Source organism: Argopecten irradians, chromosome 1 (assembly GCF_041381155.1).
Source record: "Argopecten irradians isolate NY chromosome 1, Ai_NY, whole genome shotgun sequence".
In the NCBI taxonomy this organism is placed as follows: domain Eukaryota; kingdom Metazoa; phylum Mollusca; class Bivalvia; order Pectinida; family Pectinidae; genus Argopecten; species Argopecten irradians.
The window spans coordinates 70,959,209-70,977,379 of record NC_091134.1 but is presented as its reverse complement, the minus strand read 5'-3'; the positions used below and the strand labels follow the sequence as shown (position 1 = coordinate 70,977,379).

The 18,171-nt window shown below is 36.3% G+C and overlaps 1 protein-coding gene across 2 annotated transcripts; it reads right to left on the bottom strand.

Moving 5' to 3' along the window:
• Positions 1-5,329: 5,329 nt before the first annotated feature.
• LOC138307397 (fibrinolytic enzyme, isozyme C-like) lies at positions 5,330-13,983 on the bottom strand. 2 transcript variants are annotated; one of them, XM_069248125.1, is made up of 7 exons: positions 13,860-13,983; positions 12,194-12,318; positions 11,016-11,182; positions 10,053-10,131; positions 9,285-9,483; positions 7,595-7,728; positions 5,330-5,533 (listed from the first exon to the last, which is right to left on the bottom strand). In XM_069248125.1, the coding sequence occupies exons 1-7, from the start codon at positions 13,894-13,896 to the stop codon at positions 5,366-5,368; spliced, it is 909 nt and encodes a 302-aa protein (XP_069104226.1). In that variant the 5' UTR covers positions 13,897-13,983; the 3' UTR covers positions 5,330-5,365. The 2 variants fall into 2 exon arrangements, with proteins under 2 accessions (XP_069104226.1, XP_069104236.1); XM_069248135.1 differs by having other exon boundaries at positions 12,194-12,315; positions 13,860-13,918.
• Positions 13,984-18,171: the final 4,188 nt, after the last annotated feature.

Here is an 18,171-nt window from a genome sequence, read left to right as displayed (position 1 = left end):
TTCAAAACTTCAAAATTCCTTTTTCTCTTTTTGACAAACATATATACCTGTACATATAAACACATAAATAATAACTATAATTGCTAATTGTAGTTCAATCAAAATATACCTTCTTGGATATCGAGCTACATGTATTGAGGTACATACACGTATAAACTTTAGTGGCATTTATAACATAATCCACATTCAACATATTTACAAAAATAGTTTATGGTAATAATTATGTAATCATGCAGTTTATGTTTACGCCTCTTTTCATTAGAAATCACCTTTGTGACAATTCTACTGAAATATTTATACTGCAATACATCGTGATTTTTAGGAATCCCATTGAGTCATTTTGCCGACAAAAATCTTACTCTTACCTTCATAATTTGATATGTTCGAACTATCGGAAATATGATCTATTATAAAAAATCAGGGTTCGAACTATCACTAGCTAAACAATTATCTCAATAACATTCACATTCTCTCAAACCATTTGCAATCTGCAGAAGTCTATATTCTGTAGAAATGCTTAGATGTTTATAATGTGATAGGAGGGATGCGCACTATACATGTATATACATGACAAATCATGCAAATTCTTGTCACTGTAGAATTGGAATTTCGAGACATCTAGATCTGTACAGTTTGATATATAGGGTATACAACTGTATATGATATAATTAATATATTAGATACAAGTACAAACGTACATGTATATGCATTTGTATATATATCTTCATGTACATGTATATTGTTACATGTATCATCCTATAGATCCTTTATATCCTTTATATCGATCTGTAGCTATTATTCTATTATGGCCCTTTCCAGAGGGAACTGTTCTGCTATGGTGTTGTCTGGCGAGGTATAGTCCCCGAGTCGAAGACGAGGGGACTATACCTCGCCAGACAACACTATAGGAGAACCGACGAGGGGACTATACCTCGCCAGACAACACCATAGGAGAACTGTTCCCGAGGGAAAGGGCCATAATAGATTTAGTACGTCACATGACATTCATTATGACGTCATATATTTGGTCGCGTGCTCATTCCCGGGGGACTATACTTTGGTATAGTTCCCGTAGTCAGGTATAGTCTCCCGTAGTCAAGAAGGACAGGGAACTGTCGCAAAATAGATCATAGCTGTTATCCAATCGCATTCCTAGTAATTATCATGTGATGTACTAAATAGCTACATTGTACACAAGTGCACATGCCACTGTCTTTAACTAATTCTTGAAATTGCAACAGTTTGTAAAAAAAAATCTGACATTTAATTCTCCTAAAACTTGGATGAAATTTTGTTCTTTAATACACCATTCCAATGGTGAAATTTATAAAGATGTAACATAAAATATCATTTATATTTGTCTGTCAAAGCGCACAAAATATTATATAGTACTGTATTGTATACAGATATATCGATATCTCTCTATCTATTTCCCCACTTTTGATAAACTAGAGGTAGCTCAGGTAAACGAACACAGGAAAGCACAGGTAAAAATTATTATGGAACTGACTATAATTGGTTTTCCATTGTTCTCCTATACCAACACTTTTCTTTGTTCTCTAAAAAGTGGGCAAATGGAGAACACACCAATATGACATCATTCATCTTCATTGCAATAACACTAAAGATTTAAGAAAACGATTTATAGTATAGAGACGGATAAATGTATAGCATATACAATACGCTATAGAGACGGGTAAATGTATAGCATATACAATACGCTATAGAGACGGTAAATGTATAGCATACACAATACGCTATAGAGACGGGTAAATGTATAGCATATACAATACGCTATAGAGACGGGTAAATGTATAGCATATACAATACGCTATAGAGACGGGTAAATGTATAGCATATACAATACGCTATAGAGACGGGTAAATGTATAGCATATACAATACGCTATAGTGACGGGTAAATGTATAGCATATACAATACGCTTTAGAGACGGGTAAATGTATAGCATATACAATACGCTATAGAGACGGAGAAAAGTATAGCATATACAATACGCAAAAGAGACGGGTAAATGTATAGCATATACAATACGCTATAGAGACGGGTAAATGTATAGCATATACAATACGCTTTAGAGACGGGTAAATGTATAGCATATACAATACGCTATAGAGACGGGTAAATGTATAGCATATACAATACGCTTTAGAGACGGGTAAATGTATAGCATATTCAATACGCTTTAGAGACTGGTAAATGTATAGCATATACAATACGCTATAGAGACGGGCAAATTTATAGCATATATAATACGCTTTAGAGACGGGTTAATGTAAAGCATATACAATACGCTATAGAGACGGGTAAATGTATAGCATATACAGTACGCAATAGAGACGGGTAAATGTATAGCATACTTAACAATTAAAGGATAGTTAGATTATTTATTAGAGATACAAATGCAATCTGGGTGGCAGATAAATAGAATTAACGGGCGCTTTAAATATGTATCTGCCACCCAGATTGCATTCATATCTCCAATAAATGCAATCTAACAATCCTTTAATTGTTTTATTTACATTTTAATTTCTAGTCCAAAGTAAAAAATAATTTAGATGCGAGTAAACATTTGAATTTCCCGCTTCAGCCATTAAACCTCAACAGCTAAGTTCAATGTGATAAAAAATAGTCCCTATTAAAATTGGAAAGATAACAAAATTTCAATGTTTTTCAATAGTTTTTACGTTTACTTTCAATTATCCAGACATTTAAAAGATTTTAGTTTCATAACCAAAATGGTTCATTCAACTATAATGTCAATTTTCCCGCGCGGACTAACATGGTGTCAGAAAACAAGACTCGCATTCATTTATGTAGATATTACTACGCCAAGTCTAGGCTGCATTTATTGGCTCATAATGCAGATCACTATTATCATTAGAGTAATGGGAGTTGCAGTGGCAAAATGTATACCAAGTATCGTATATTGGGATGTCATATCTAACTGAGTAATGCTAAGGTATACATTACTCTACCAATTATTTAATTAGCTGTCGTGTAATTAGTGGAATCAGGAAAGAAATACGAGTTGAATGCTATCTATATTTCTGTCTTTTACCTGTACATTACCTACGTTTAATTTACCATTGCCAAAGGTAATGGTCAAACTGGTTATTATTATGTAAATTGTTATGTATCAAAAACCATTTTCGTGTTTACATTTTGTTTTTAATTAGAACATCTGAGACAAATCACGTTTGCTCTGTCGTCTTACTTTTTGTCGTGCATCATTCGGTTGTTTATATATAAACAATTTAGATATTTGAATTCTTCTAAAACATGGAGGCATATTCGATTTACTTTAAAATAAAAATCAAACAATCAGAAACCAGATTTTTATGAAACGAAAGATCTTAACCCTTCACAAAAAGACTGAATTATTTTTGGTAGCCAATTCGATAAACTAACTTTTCACTATATATTAAGGTGTACAAAAAGTTTCCATTTGATTTGAAATCTTGATATTTTCTGACTGCCATTGAAAGAATATCGTGTACTGTAATAGGGGACTGTTACGGTACCTAGGGATGTTTCTATTATTAAGTAATATATTTTATGTAATGTTTTTATATCTATATATTCACATTTTATGATCAAACCATTTTAAATTACGACGTTTTAGATTTAAGATTTCTAGTTAGATGTTTGAAACTAAACTATTGCATGCTTATTTTTGATGCATGTTTGTAAGACAGATAAAGAGGTTTTTTTTAGAAATCATCAGTTTACTTTTCTTATTTCTATCATCGACATAGATAGCATGCGTCTAAATATAAATTTCTTTAAAACCAATAGTACTGAAGATAACATTATTACTTAGACATCGAACTGGTAGCATTCTGGGCGAAGTAGTTCAAGGTTCACTAGAATGTTTCATTTAAAAAGTTTATAATAAATGTCTGAATTGTTTGGCGAGGAAGACGTGAGCATTTTTAGTTCGTTTGGTAGTTTGTATTTGATTCCTGTTTCCCAATGATTCGTGTATTTTTACTGTACTCATTGGTTTGATTGTATACTATGTTTAGCATGAACGCTAGAGAATTTACATTAACAACATCACTTAAGAATGACATTGATACAAAAGACACTTAAAGATAACTTAAGTATCTATTGTCTGATTTCAACTAAATTATTAGCTATATTGCTTTATGTCAATGAAATCTCGCATGAGTACGATACTGGTTAAAATCCGCCAATATTTGCAAGAGTTATGGGACTTTGAAATCGTCAAAATCGATAAATCCATGGTTTTCGCTATATAATATATAGTGTGATTTCAACTAAATTTGGTGTGTTGCTTTTTATGAATGAGATCTTGGATGGGTTCGATACTTGTCAAAATCCGGCTATATTTGTGAGAGTGACGGGACATTAAAATCGTCAAAACAGATAAATCCATGGTTTCCGCTCGATAACATTAGTATTAATTGTTCGATTTCAACCAAGTTTGATGTATTGCTTTATATCAATGAGATCGCGGATTGGTTTGATAGTCATACTGGTAAAAATCTGTTAATATTTACAAGAGTAACGGGACTTTAAAATCGTTAATACAGACAATTTCTTGGTTTCCGTTCGATATCTTGATAGTTATTATCCGATTTTTACCAAATGTTGTATATCGCTTGATATTAATGAGATCTAGGATGGGTTTGATACTGGTCAAAATCCGTCAATATTTGCAAGAGTTACGGGACTTTAAAATTATCAAAACAGACAATTTCTTGGTTACTGTTCAATAACTTTTGTATTTATCATGCGATTTTAACCAAATTATGTATATTGATTTATATCAATAAGATCTCAGATGGGTTTGATAGTGGTCAAATCCGTCAATATTTGCAAGTGTTACGGGACTTGATAGCTTCACTTAGTTATTAACAATATGTTCAACTGTAAATAACTATTTTTTGTGATGCTTAAACTGCTGTGCAGGCGACCCATCCACTTCTGTGGAGTTCTTGTGTTTCAAGATGAATACATGTTATTAATTGCGTCCCGAAAAAAATTTCGTGGCATTATGTCATATATGGAATGAAGTACTTACTGCGCATGCACCAAAATCAAACTAATCTATTTTATATATGTTACCGTATTTTTGTGTTACTTCGACATATGTATAAACAATTAAACACCAATTATTGTTCAAATGATGAGTATCGTTTATGCTCTGTCCGCGGTGGAAGCTAGCATGGCTTCCACAATTATTAGTAATGTTTTACATCGTTTTTCTTTATTAATTTAATGGTTATGTTTGTTTTATACAATAGAACGATTTGAATGATTCAATATCACATGAACTATTACATGGACGTATTGGAGTAATTCTTTATTGACCAAGGAATTACAACGACAGATTGTCCATTGCTGTCGCGATCCATTCCCGGAGGCCGTACGTCTCAGCGTAAACAGTCGGGGAACTGGTCAAGCATTGTCCAAATACGAATGACGTCACACCGGCAAGTTCGTAGTTGTTTCCAACTTTACACGCTAATGGCCCGCCGCTGTCACCCTACATGATAATATAAATCAAGTACTTAGAATCGTGGGAATAGAACCGCTATTCAGACATATTTAGAAATTTGAATTAAACATTTGTTGCTACGGCATCATATCAAGAAGTTCAAGATGGATTTTACATATATTGATTTTGTTTTTGTGTACCTGAGAATGGACTAAAAAATGAAAAATTTGTATCGTTTAAATGAGATGTTTTCTCCCATTGGAGGACGGTTGTTTGAACATTTAAAAGTTTAGTTATGATTAATGAAGATAATCCGAACTATTGGTTTATACTGTCTCATCAATGAGATAAAAACATATTCCAAAAAACACTTATAAAACAAACGATAATTTGACATACGTTAGAGCAACATCAGTTCGCCACAATATCCTATTCAGGATAATACTATTTGACTTACGTTACAGCTCCACACCATACCATTCAGGATAATACTATTTGACTTACGTTACAGCTCCACACCATCCCATTCAGGATAATACTATTTGACTTACGTTACAGCCCGTCACTGTTCGCCACACCATCCCATTCAGGATAATACTATTTGACTTACGTTACAGCCCGTCACTGTTCGCCACATCATCCCATTCAGGATAATATTATTTGACTTACTTACAGCTCCACCCCACGCCATCACATTCAGGATAATACTATTTGACTTACGTTACAGCTCCATACCATCCCATTCAGGATAATACTATTTGACTTACGTTACAGCTCCACACTATCCCATTGAGGATAATACTATTTGACTTACGTTACAGCCGTCACTGTTCGCCACAACCTCCCATTCAGGATAATACTATTTGACTTACGTTACAGCTCCTCCCCATCCCATTCAGGATAATACTATTTGACTTACGTTACAGCCGTCACTGTTCGCCACATCATCCCATTCAGGATAATACTATTTGACTTACGTTACAGCTCCTCCCCATCCCATTCAGGATAATACTATTTGACTTACGTTACAGCTCCTCCCCATCCCATTCAGGATAATACTATTTGACTTACGTTACAGCTCCTCCCCATCCCATTCAGGATAATACTATTTGACTTACGTTACAGCCGTCACTGTTCGCCACATCATCCCATTTAGGATAATACTATTTGACTTACGTTACAGCCGTCACTGTTCGCCACACCATCACATTCCGGATAATACTATTTGACTTTCGTTACAGCCGTCACTGTTCGCCATGCCATCCCATTCAGGATAATACTATTTGACTTACGTTACAGCTCCACACCATCCCATTCAGGATAATACTATTTGACTTACGTTACAGCTCCACACTATCCCATTCAGGATAATACTATTTGATTTACGTTACAGCCCGTCACTGTTCGCCACATCATCCCATTCAGGATAATACTATTTGACTTACTTACAGCTCCACACTATCCCATTCAGGATAATACTATTTGACTTACGTTACAGCCGTCACTTTTCGCCACATCATCCCATTCAGGATAATACTATTTGACTTACGTTACAGCCGTCACTGTTCGCCACATCATCCCATTTAGGATAATACTATTTGACTTACGTTACAGCCGTCATTGTTCGCCACACCATCCCATACAGGATAATACTATTTGACTTACGTTACAGCTCCACACCATCCCATTCAGGATAATACTATTTGACTTACGTTACAGCTCCACATCATCCCATTCAGGATAATACTATTTGACTTACGTTACAGCTCCACATCATCCCATTCAGGATAATACTATTTGACTTACGTTACAGCCGTCACTGTTCGCCACATCATCCCATTCAGGATAATACTATTTGACTTACGTTACAGCTCCACACCATCCCATTCAGGATAATACTATTTGACTTACGTTACAGCCGTCACTGTTCGCCACACCATACCATTCAGGATAATACTATTTGACTTACGTTACAGCTCCACACCATCCCATTCAGGATAATACTATTTGACTTACGTTACGGCTCCTCCCCATCCCATTCAGGATAATACTATTTGACTTACTTACAGCTCCATGCCATCCCATTCAGGATAATACTATTTGACTTACGTTACAGCCACCACTTTCATCCACACCATCCACACAGATATGTAAGTTGTCCCTCAAGTAATTCCCTGCGAACACTCGACATGTGTTATCGGTGAGTACCTTGACGTTGGTCATCTGCAGGATATCTGGTAATACTGCAAGTAGTCATTAGCAATAAAAAAAACCAAAAGCCAGAAATGATTGGATTTCATTTTTTATTTATTAGTGTGTAAACCATATCCTTAGATAAGTCCCATTTTCATAGTTCTACCCGCCAGACAATGTCCCCGTTTTCCCTTGTTCTCCCGATAAGGCAATACAGTAACCCCCGATTTCCCTTGTTCTCCCCATAAGGCAATACAGTAACCCCCGATTTCCCTTGTTCTCCCCATAAGGCAATACAGTAACCCACGATTTCCCTTGTTCTCCCCATAAGACAATACAGTAACCCCCGTTTTCCCTTGTTCTCCCCATAAGACAATACAGTAACCCCCGTTTTCCCTTGTTCTCCCCATAAGGCAATACAGTAACCCTTGATTTCCCTTGTTCTCCCCATAAGGCAATACAGTAACCCCCATTTTCCCTGGTTCTCCCCATAAGGTAATACAGTAACCTCCGTTTTCCCTTGTTCTCCAAATAAGGCAATACAGTTACCTCCGTTTTCCCTTGTTCTACCAATAAGGCAATACAGTGACCTCCGTTTTCCCTTGTTCTCCACATAAGACAATACAGTAACCCCAATGTTCCCTTGTTTCTCTATATAAGGCAATACAGTAACCTCCGTTTTCCTTTGTTCTCCCCATAAGGCAATACAGTAACCCCCGTTTTCCCTTGTTCTCCATATAAGGCAATACAGTAACCCCAATATTCCCATGTTCTCCATATAAGACAATACAGTAACCTCCGTTTTCATTTGTTCTACATACAAGGTAATACAGTAACCTCAATTTTCCCTTGTTCTCCATATAAGGCAATACAGTAACCCCCGTTTTCCCTGGTTCTCCCCATAACGCAATACAGTAACCTCCGTTTTCCCTTGTTCTCCATATAAGGTAATACAGTAACCTCAGTTTTCCCTTGTTCTCCCCATAATGCAATACAGTAGCCTCCGTTTCCCTTTGTTCTACCAATAAGGCAATACAGAAACCCCAATTTTCCCATGTTCTCCATATAAGGTAATACAGTAACCTCAGTTTTCCCTTGTTCTCCATATAAGACAATACAGTAACCTCAGTTTCCTCTTGTTCTACCAATAAGGCAATACGGAAACCCCAATTTTCCCTTGTTCTCCATATAAGGCAATACAGAAACCCCAATTTTCCCTTGTTCTCCATATAAGACAAAACAGTAACCTCAGTTTTCCCTTGTTCTCCATATAAGGCAATACAGTAACCCCCGTTTTCCCTGGTTCTCCCCATAACGCAATACAGTAACCTCAGTTTTCCCTTGTTCTCCATATAAGGCAATACAGAAACCCCAATTTTACCTTGTTCTCCATATAAGACAATACAGTAACCTCAGTTTCCTCTTGTTCTCCATATAAGGTAATACAGTATACCGCGTTTCCCATGTTCTACCCATTGGGTCATAGCAGATATGATATCATGCCCAAACTCATTATACGCTTGATTATCCATCTGTTTTCCAATCTGTTGGCTATACTAGCTGCCAGTAATGAGCGTTATAAAATGTCTCTGTCACCAATGGTTACCGTTATTTTCGTTTCTGCCCCATCCTGTTATCACGCAGTCGCTGGAATCGTAGGTTGCCAGAACGGAGTTAGTCACAGCTGTTAAACCGATCGGTTGTTTATTGGAGTTGTAGGTAATGGGGTCTCTCAACAGCAAGACAGCTATGTCGTATGGAAAGGCTCCGTTGGAGGGGGAGGCTCCATTATAAAAATCTTCATGCTGAAACAAATAATAAGACAAATGGACTTGTGAAAAAGCAATAATGGAGTGATTTCTAACAGGTTTACTTAGTGATATACAATCTTAATGAAATACATTATCATCACCCCTCTTAATATCTGACAAAATCCCACAAGGGGTCTGGGGACCTGTATACTACACCTATAGCTACATCTATTGAAAACGATATTCCGTCCCAGTATACATACATAATTAGCTTTGTTGTTCTCTTTGGGCGATATGACCACTTGAAATTTACTTCTAAGATTCTGGAACAATTTCAGAAAGTGACCCCTAATTGGATGTTTTCATATCCTTTATCAAGCAGGGTATGAATAAGGAGCTGTATTTTATTAAATTTATATATATATACTAAATATATATATACTAGTATATATATATATATATATATCAAAGAATCACAATTTAACAAAGGATGACAATTTATTGACTCGTTCCCTACCCGGCCCTCGAGCTCGCGATCTACGACATCCAAACATACCTGCGCCTTCTACCACCGCGCTACATCCACGTCCCCTAATATAATTGTTGTATAATACATAGCTTACCAATTTGCCTTGTTGTACGTTGTGTCTTGATCCGCCTGATGCAGTCCTCGATGCACTTCCCACGTGAACAACATAATCACTGCGTGTAAAGTTAAGAATTAATTCTATCATTAAAGTGTTCAATCACATGTAAAAATTATGTAAGGTTGTATACAACCAATCATTTTTACATCGTATGAATCATTTCATAAAGTCATAAACGTCGCCGTTATAACGTCGCATCATATTGGTTGATACAATAGCTGATAATTTCCAAGACAAAGAGACCTAAAATAAAAGTGGAATTGCATGTAAATAGATTAAAATCATAGATTAACTTAAATATATATTTTTGTATGTTATGAAGATAACACAAAAATCTAGTGTACTTTCATCATGAGCCGCTTTGCAATTGATTTCGACTTACACTCAGATTTTCGGATTATGTCTCATTATTCCTTCATGCATGATGTAATATATTTCGGATTTCTGCGTGGTAAATTATGATGTGTCTGGATATTTACAGGGTATGGTACTTTAAAGTGAACATTCGGGCAAAGGAAGGCTAAAATCGGTAAAAATGGTGTGAATATATCCAGTATAATTTCTTATGAAATGGAGAAACAAAATCTCCCGTCAAAATCGCTCTGCATGCAAGGAAATTCCTTTAAATTAAAGGAATTCTCGAACATCTTCCCGGCTAGCTAAGTCCGTGGTTACATTTCAAAAAGCTTGAGCTTTCAAAAAGTTTAATTTTTATAAAACTGTGCTAAATTTACATGGGGCTTTTCCAATATTTCAATGGTCAAAACTAGAAAACGTATGCAGAGCTTGACCGTCGTTTTTATATGTAAGGACTTTATGAAGGCCAATACACGCATTTAGACTGGTTTCCATTGCCCGACTATTCATTTTAATGTCGGGTTTGATTTGTGGTTAACTTTTGTAATATCCCTAGTTCAGTATTTTCAGACAAATACAAACCTGATGGTATTCTGTACACAGTGGGCTGCTGTGAGAACGAAATCGTTCGTTAGAATGACGGCACCACAGATGTGGTTACCGTTATATTCTAGTGAAGCCTGCCACGGGTACCTGTCAATGGTGGTATCGCTTCCTTGGATGATCCTACCTTGGACATTCGCCAACCTCTATAATACAAAACACAGACAGGCCTCAATAGACAACTTTAGTAACTCATACCTCTGTCACAAACTTACACATATAATGTTTCTTTAATATTGTAAATAATGATGAATATGAAGAGTAGAACTTCAGAAAAAAATTGAAAATTAGAAATTAAGAAAACATCTGCGGTGGCAACCATATTTGAAATAAATGAAAAAAAATATATATATATAACGGACGGACCATTACATGCATATTTCAGCAAAATCATGCTGATGAAATTTCAGAAGTTTCAAATTCCCAAAAGTTTTTGTTGATGACAATCATAATTGCGCAATCGCTTTATATAGTGTCCGCTTTGTCTACAGGTCAATGCTTCAGTGTAGACTCAAACTATCAACAATTTATGACTAACTCCCTTCACTTTATATCTATATCAAATTCTAACGACAACTATGGAACAGAAACAGCTTTAAGTGTTTAAAATGTGAAAGCCAAGGTTGCGATGATGGTGCAACCATGGATTCATGACATTCCCAAAAAGACAAGACTTGGTAAGGGCCAAAGCAGGACTATTCATTGCCAGCTTAAGAAATGTGACAAGGGGGTTGCAAACAGTGAATAGCGCATGGTGGAGGGGAAACTGCCAGTGCTGAACGTTAAAGTTACTCTACCTTGAAGGCATGAAAACGAAACCTCAAATGGAAAGGTAATTCATAAATATCTGATATGAGGCCTGCCGAAAGTTGGACATTCATGAATTGTCCAGAGGAGTGAAATTTCGTTGTCCAAGCCCTCAAGGTAGGGAAATATTTTATTAATTTTTACGCGAACAGACAAATTAATGTTTGCAGATTAAGTAAATTAAGACAAGTTCATATTAATAAATTAAGGTTTGTGAAAGATTCTGTTAGTCAATTATAGGCAACTTGAATTAACATTGCCGGGACATTATTAACCTGGCTGTAACTTCCGAGTGACCATTTGTTAACAAATGAAACGATTTATGGATTTAGATCACTATACACAAGTACCTGAACCGCTTGGTCTATCAGCTGCTGGTTTGGATGTTCGATACTGGGTACCTGTTCCGCTTGGTCTATGAGGTCCTGGTTAGGATGTTTGACAGTGGGTATCTCCGGCAATGCTAGACAGCCTACTGTTATCAAACAAACTCTTTATCATATGCCCATTGCTTCTCGTCTTAATAGTATAGTTCAACCTTAGTACACGTATATACGTAATCGAGTAGTATAAAACAACCTTAGTATGTTTAGTAAAGTATGTCTAGTATAAACAACCCAAAGAAATACTCGAGATGGTTAATGATTTAAAATTATATTTAAAAAAATATATATTTATCCCATAACCTTCATGCTTCACATTGGAAAATCAAGTAATAACAAGAGGCCCATGGGCCTTAACGGTCATCTGACTATAAACATAGTCGTTTAAAGATTTAAGCCTATTTTACCATGTGAATGAAGATCAAGGTAAAAAAAACAAATATGGTAGCCCTTCATCCCAGCTTGTCACAGACCCAATATCAGGTCTCTAGGCCTCTTAAAAAAATTCAAAGCAGTTGGTTATCGTTTATGCCTACACACCACAGTGTGCACACCCGTATGGCACTTCTCATTGGTCATCTCCAAATCCCCCTTGATTCCGATTGGCTTTTAACTTAAGATTATCTTTCCTTTTAAACAGCATAACATTTACCGTATAACAGGTAGTTGCCTTTTCAAGTAAAAAAAACCCCAGAATTTTGGCTCTGTATTTATGTACTATATCTTTATGGCGAAAAGATGTCTAAATCATGTCGCAATATGCGGTGTTGAGCTTCACTAAAAAGAAACAACTGATCATCACAGTATAAATATAGTTACAGTAATGGGGTGAACATGTTCCACAACGCATGCCTGTTGTTTATGAAGTTTATACACATACATGGACTCGTTAGTTAGTTTTAAAGTTTTAAAAAGACACTCGCTGAAGCACGAGTCTTTTCAAAACTTAAGTTTGATAAACATAATAAACAACAATCACTTGTAGGAAAATCTCTATTTCCTTTATCATGGAATTGTGAGCCAAAATGACAAACTGTTATAAATCATGTTTAAAGTGAATAGTCGGGCAAAGAAAACCAGTCTAAATGCGTTCATTGGCTTCCAAAAGTTCTCACATATTAATAGGACGGTCAAGTTCTGCTTAGTTTCTCAGTTCTGACCATTAAAGTAAAGAAAAGTTGAAAGCATTGAAAGCGAGGCTGCGTGGAAATGTAACCACAGACATAGTCAGCCGGGAGGACGTTTTAGAATTCCCATACTTTAAATTAATTTTTTCGTACGCAGACAGATTTTGACGAGAGATTTTATTTTTCTATTTCATAAGAAATAATACTGGATACATTCACACCATTTTTACCAACTTTAGCCATCCTTGTCCGACTGTTCACTTTAAGAAACTTATCTCTAAAACACCTATAGAATTGAAATATAGGCTCAACCATTTTCAGTTGACTTGTATTTATAATTTAGAATTAGTTATTAGTTTTAGTATAGAACTAAAAATAAACATTGATATATTTTTGTATTCTATTTTTTCATATTTCTAAATCGAAATAGTTTTACTTTATATCGTCTAATATCAATACTTTATAACATCTAAACCGTCTTGAATAATAATTAAGCATTGTCTTACCGCTGATGACGAGGATAAGGAGCCAAATAGACGTCATGGTGTCGACTTGTGGACGATGACAGGTCGGCTCGGTATTTATATACTTTACATGGGAGGGACAGCTGCTACTTTCTCTCTCCTTAACACGTTCAGCTTGTCTAGGCCACTTAATTGTCCAATAAATTATTTACATGTTTCAAAGTATCACGTAACCGGGTTATTTTAACTTAGTATGAACCATAAATAACTTTGTAAAATGATGTGTGTTGCAGCCAGGTGATATGACTTACATGTCATTGTTTCAGCGGTGATCGAATTTATTGTTGAAAGCTATATGTTCAAGTTAATTAAAACGTATTATATAATGTTCTACATAAAATATATAACAGTTACAATTTAACTAATACAGTTTGGCAAATACATTTTGATTAACAAAATTACGGCAGATTCTTGACACAGACATTTTGACTGCAGTGCTTTTATACATACAGATTTAACACTCCCCTGACACGATGTCAAATAAACATCCGAAACATATTTAAGAAATTGTCAAGTGGTATTTACAAACGTTTCTACACTTTAAATCTTACAGGATGTTTCAGAAATCACGTCCCGACTTAAAATTTGATTAATTCACTTTTGAAAAAAATAAATCAGAATGGTACAAATTAGGTTATTATGAAAACAAAATGTTAATATTATTTAGTGAAATGCAACAATTCACAGTTATGATTTCATAATCGTTATTTTTCAATCAGAGTTGTACGAAACATCGAAAAATCAGAATTGTACGAAATAAAAAATTACAAAACCAAATTTTATCACTACATAGTGGAATGCAACAATTTACAGCTTGGATTTCATAAATCGTTATAACATTATTGATGATTTCATCGGCGACAGCAAAATGAAGTAGGCCAACAAGAAAACACACCAATAATTGAATTTGGCTGCAGAGCTGGAGCTTCAACTGAGGAAAGCAAAAAATAATAGAAAGGAAATAATAAAAAAAAAAAAAAAAAAAAAAAAAAAAAAAAAAAAAAACACCAAGAGGCCCAGAGGGCCTGTATCGCTCACCTGGTTTGTATTGCCAAGTTATGTTCTGAATACAGGTTCATTGTTTCTTTTCTTTTTAAAGATTTAAAGGATTTACCTCTATTTCCTCTATTGGGCCCCACCTCTCCTGCCCACGGGGTGTCAGAGCCAAAATTTTACAATTTCTGTGCTCCTACCCCCAAGGATGTTTGTGGCCAAATTTGATTACTTGTGAATCCATACAGAATTCTAGGACAACTGAGTAGTGATTTATAGGATTTACCTCTATTTCCCCCATTGGGCCCCGCACCTCCTGCCCCCGCGGGGCCAGAGCCAATTTATACAAGTTCTGTTCCCCTTCCAAACAGGATGTTTGTGCCCATTTGGTTACATTCCATTCAGAACTCTATGACTAGTAGCGATTTAAAGGATTTACCTCTATTTCCCCTATTGGGCCCCGCCCCTCCTGCCCCTGGGGGATCAGAGCCAAAATTTATACAAGTTCCTCTGTTCCCCTTCCTCCAAGGATGTTTGTGGCTAATTTTGGTTACAATCCATGCAGAACTCTAGGACAAGTAGCGATTTAAAGGATTTACCTCTATTTCCCCTATTAGGCCCCGCCCCTCCTACCCCCGGGGGGTCAGAGCCAAAATTTATACAAGTTCTGTTTCCTCTCCCCCAAGGATGTTTGTGGCTAAATTTGGCTACAATCCATGCAGAACTCTAGGACAAGTAGCGATTTATAGGATTACCTTTATTTCCCCTATTGGACCCCGCCCCTCCTGCCCCCGGGGGGTCAGAGCCAAAATTTATACAAGTTCTGTTCCCCCTCCCCCAAGGATATTTGTGGCCAAATTTGGTTACAATCCATGCAGAACTCTATGACTAGTAGCGATTTAAAGGAAATGTTGACGGACGGACGGACGGACGGACGGACGGACGGACGGACGGACGCCGCGCCATGACCCATCTATGGACAGCAACTTGTGACCTGGCAACCAAAGACATGACAATAGGGGCCATCTCTCTTCGATTCCAATAAGTGGAGGAAGGGAAACAGGACTACGAACATCAAATCTCAAAAATGCTCAGTCAGTTAGGGAAATGAACAGCTTCATTAAGGAATTCAACAAGGATAGCAAATTTATATCGCCAGAAATCCATCTGGACGTAGCAAAATATAGAAAGGGGAAAAAGAAGCAAAAATCCCAGATTGAGCTAAGCGTTGACTTGTATAGGGACGGTATACATCCCGAAACCCCCTATTATCAGGTGTCTGTCTAAAACGCATAATGGAACGGGTACAGCGTGATTGTTATTAGTGAGGTTGTTAAATTATCAGATCAAATGTTGGTGTAAATTTCGACTCAGTATTATAAGCTGGACTTGTTGTATAGCGGGTCTGATCCTGCTTGCACAATTGTACTCTGAGCAATCTCGTCATTGATATTGTGAACTCGTATTAAAGTAAGCTATCGCGTGTACTAAGAAAAACAACAGTGAGCGGAAGAAGATCGTCAAAAAATTTGTAGGACGTGGTACGAATTTAGATTTAAACAAAACGCAAGTTCCGACAAAATGATGAAAACCTCCACACCTCGCACAAAAAGAAAGGGGTCTAGGAACAGCAGTAGTAGCAACTCTAGCTGCCAAGGATGTGAAATTGAGGCCATGCAATGTAAAGTGTGCGAAGAATGGTTCTGCCTATCGTGCAGCAAAATACCTAAGGAAGTATATGACTTGGGAAATAAAGGATTGTTAATCAATTTCAAGTGGACGTGTCATATATGTAGCAAAACCTTTCCCACCTTCACATCAATGGAAAAACACTGAAGGAAATAAAGGACACTACAGGGAAAAGATTAGATTGCCTAGAATCCAGAATGGATAAGCTAGAGAATGAAATTCCCACCAAAGTCACAGAAGCGGTTCAGAAAACGAAAACGAATTTCACTTCCTAGTATAAAAACAGCTATCGGAAATTGATGACCAGAGAAAAATGGAAATGAACATCGTGATCTTTTCAACCTACCCGAGTCAGTTAAAGGAAACTCTGACAAAAGACAAAAAAAAAAAAAAAACCCAAACAGATGACATAGAAGCAGTTTCATCAATGACCTACCAAACCAACTTCAAAATGTAGCAAAGTTCTTTGCAGATAATGCGAAGTTAATAGGACAGAGCAAGTTAAATGAGGACAGAGCAAAAACACAATGCGACATTCGCCAACCAAACAACTGGTCAGAAAATTGGCAAATGAAGTTAAACGCCGAAAAATGTAAAACGCAACATATTGGGCAATCAAACCAGAGAGAAACCTACTTCAACATCAAATCAGATGGCGGTTGAAATTGAAAAGGAAGAAAAGGAACAGGAAGAAAAAGACCTATTTCTGACAATGACTGCTCTACAAAAAAAAACAGAAACGCACAAAGAAGGGCTACTAAAATCGTTAAAGACATTAGGAATCTATCATATGGCGACCGACTGAAATTTTTGGGATTACCAACACTACATTACAGGAGGAATAGATGCAACATGATACAAGAATTTGTTTCAAAATAGTTTTTTGTTAAGCAACACGTACTATAGGCTACCTAGATCTGCTTGCACGAAGCTATGACTAAAACGTCTGAGGAGGATTGTTATAAAGGAAACCTTCATTTTTAAAGGTGTATGTTCATGTGGTTTCTATTGTATCCAATATGTCTGCAAATATTAAATTTCTGCCGTTGAGAACGAGTTAGTCCGCTATTAGTCCGCTAAACCTGCCTATATTATTAGGCTTTTTTATTTATTTATTTTTTTTTTGCCTAATATATAGTCAGCTCGCGGTACCTCTTAAAAATGTGAAATCGTAGGCCAGATTTGGCCTACGCTACGTCAGCGGTATATTTCTAATATATCGTCCATGCAATGCCGGGAAAACATACACGTACCTATATATTGGGATCTTATGTACTCCACTGCCCCCATGTTACATCCCATTTATGAAATTAAACAACTCTGCATAATAAAAAACTTCCGAGACCCTTCTGTTTCACACATTGGTAATGGCCGCCGTATACACATTTAGTAGAGCAAACGGCAGCCAATCAACTTCGCTTCCGGTTTTATTTAAAAAACAAAACACGTGTAGTTGAAAGATAAACAAAATTCAACTGTGTATATGCTACATGTATATATGCAACGTGAATATCGCGAAAGTGATGCGGTACCAGCAATAGTCGTGTTCAATTTGAATACTTGACAACATGTCGTGTATGTCGACCATAATTTCACTGTAAAAACTCTAACT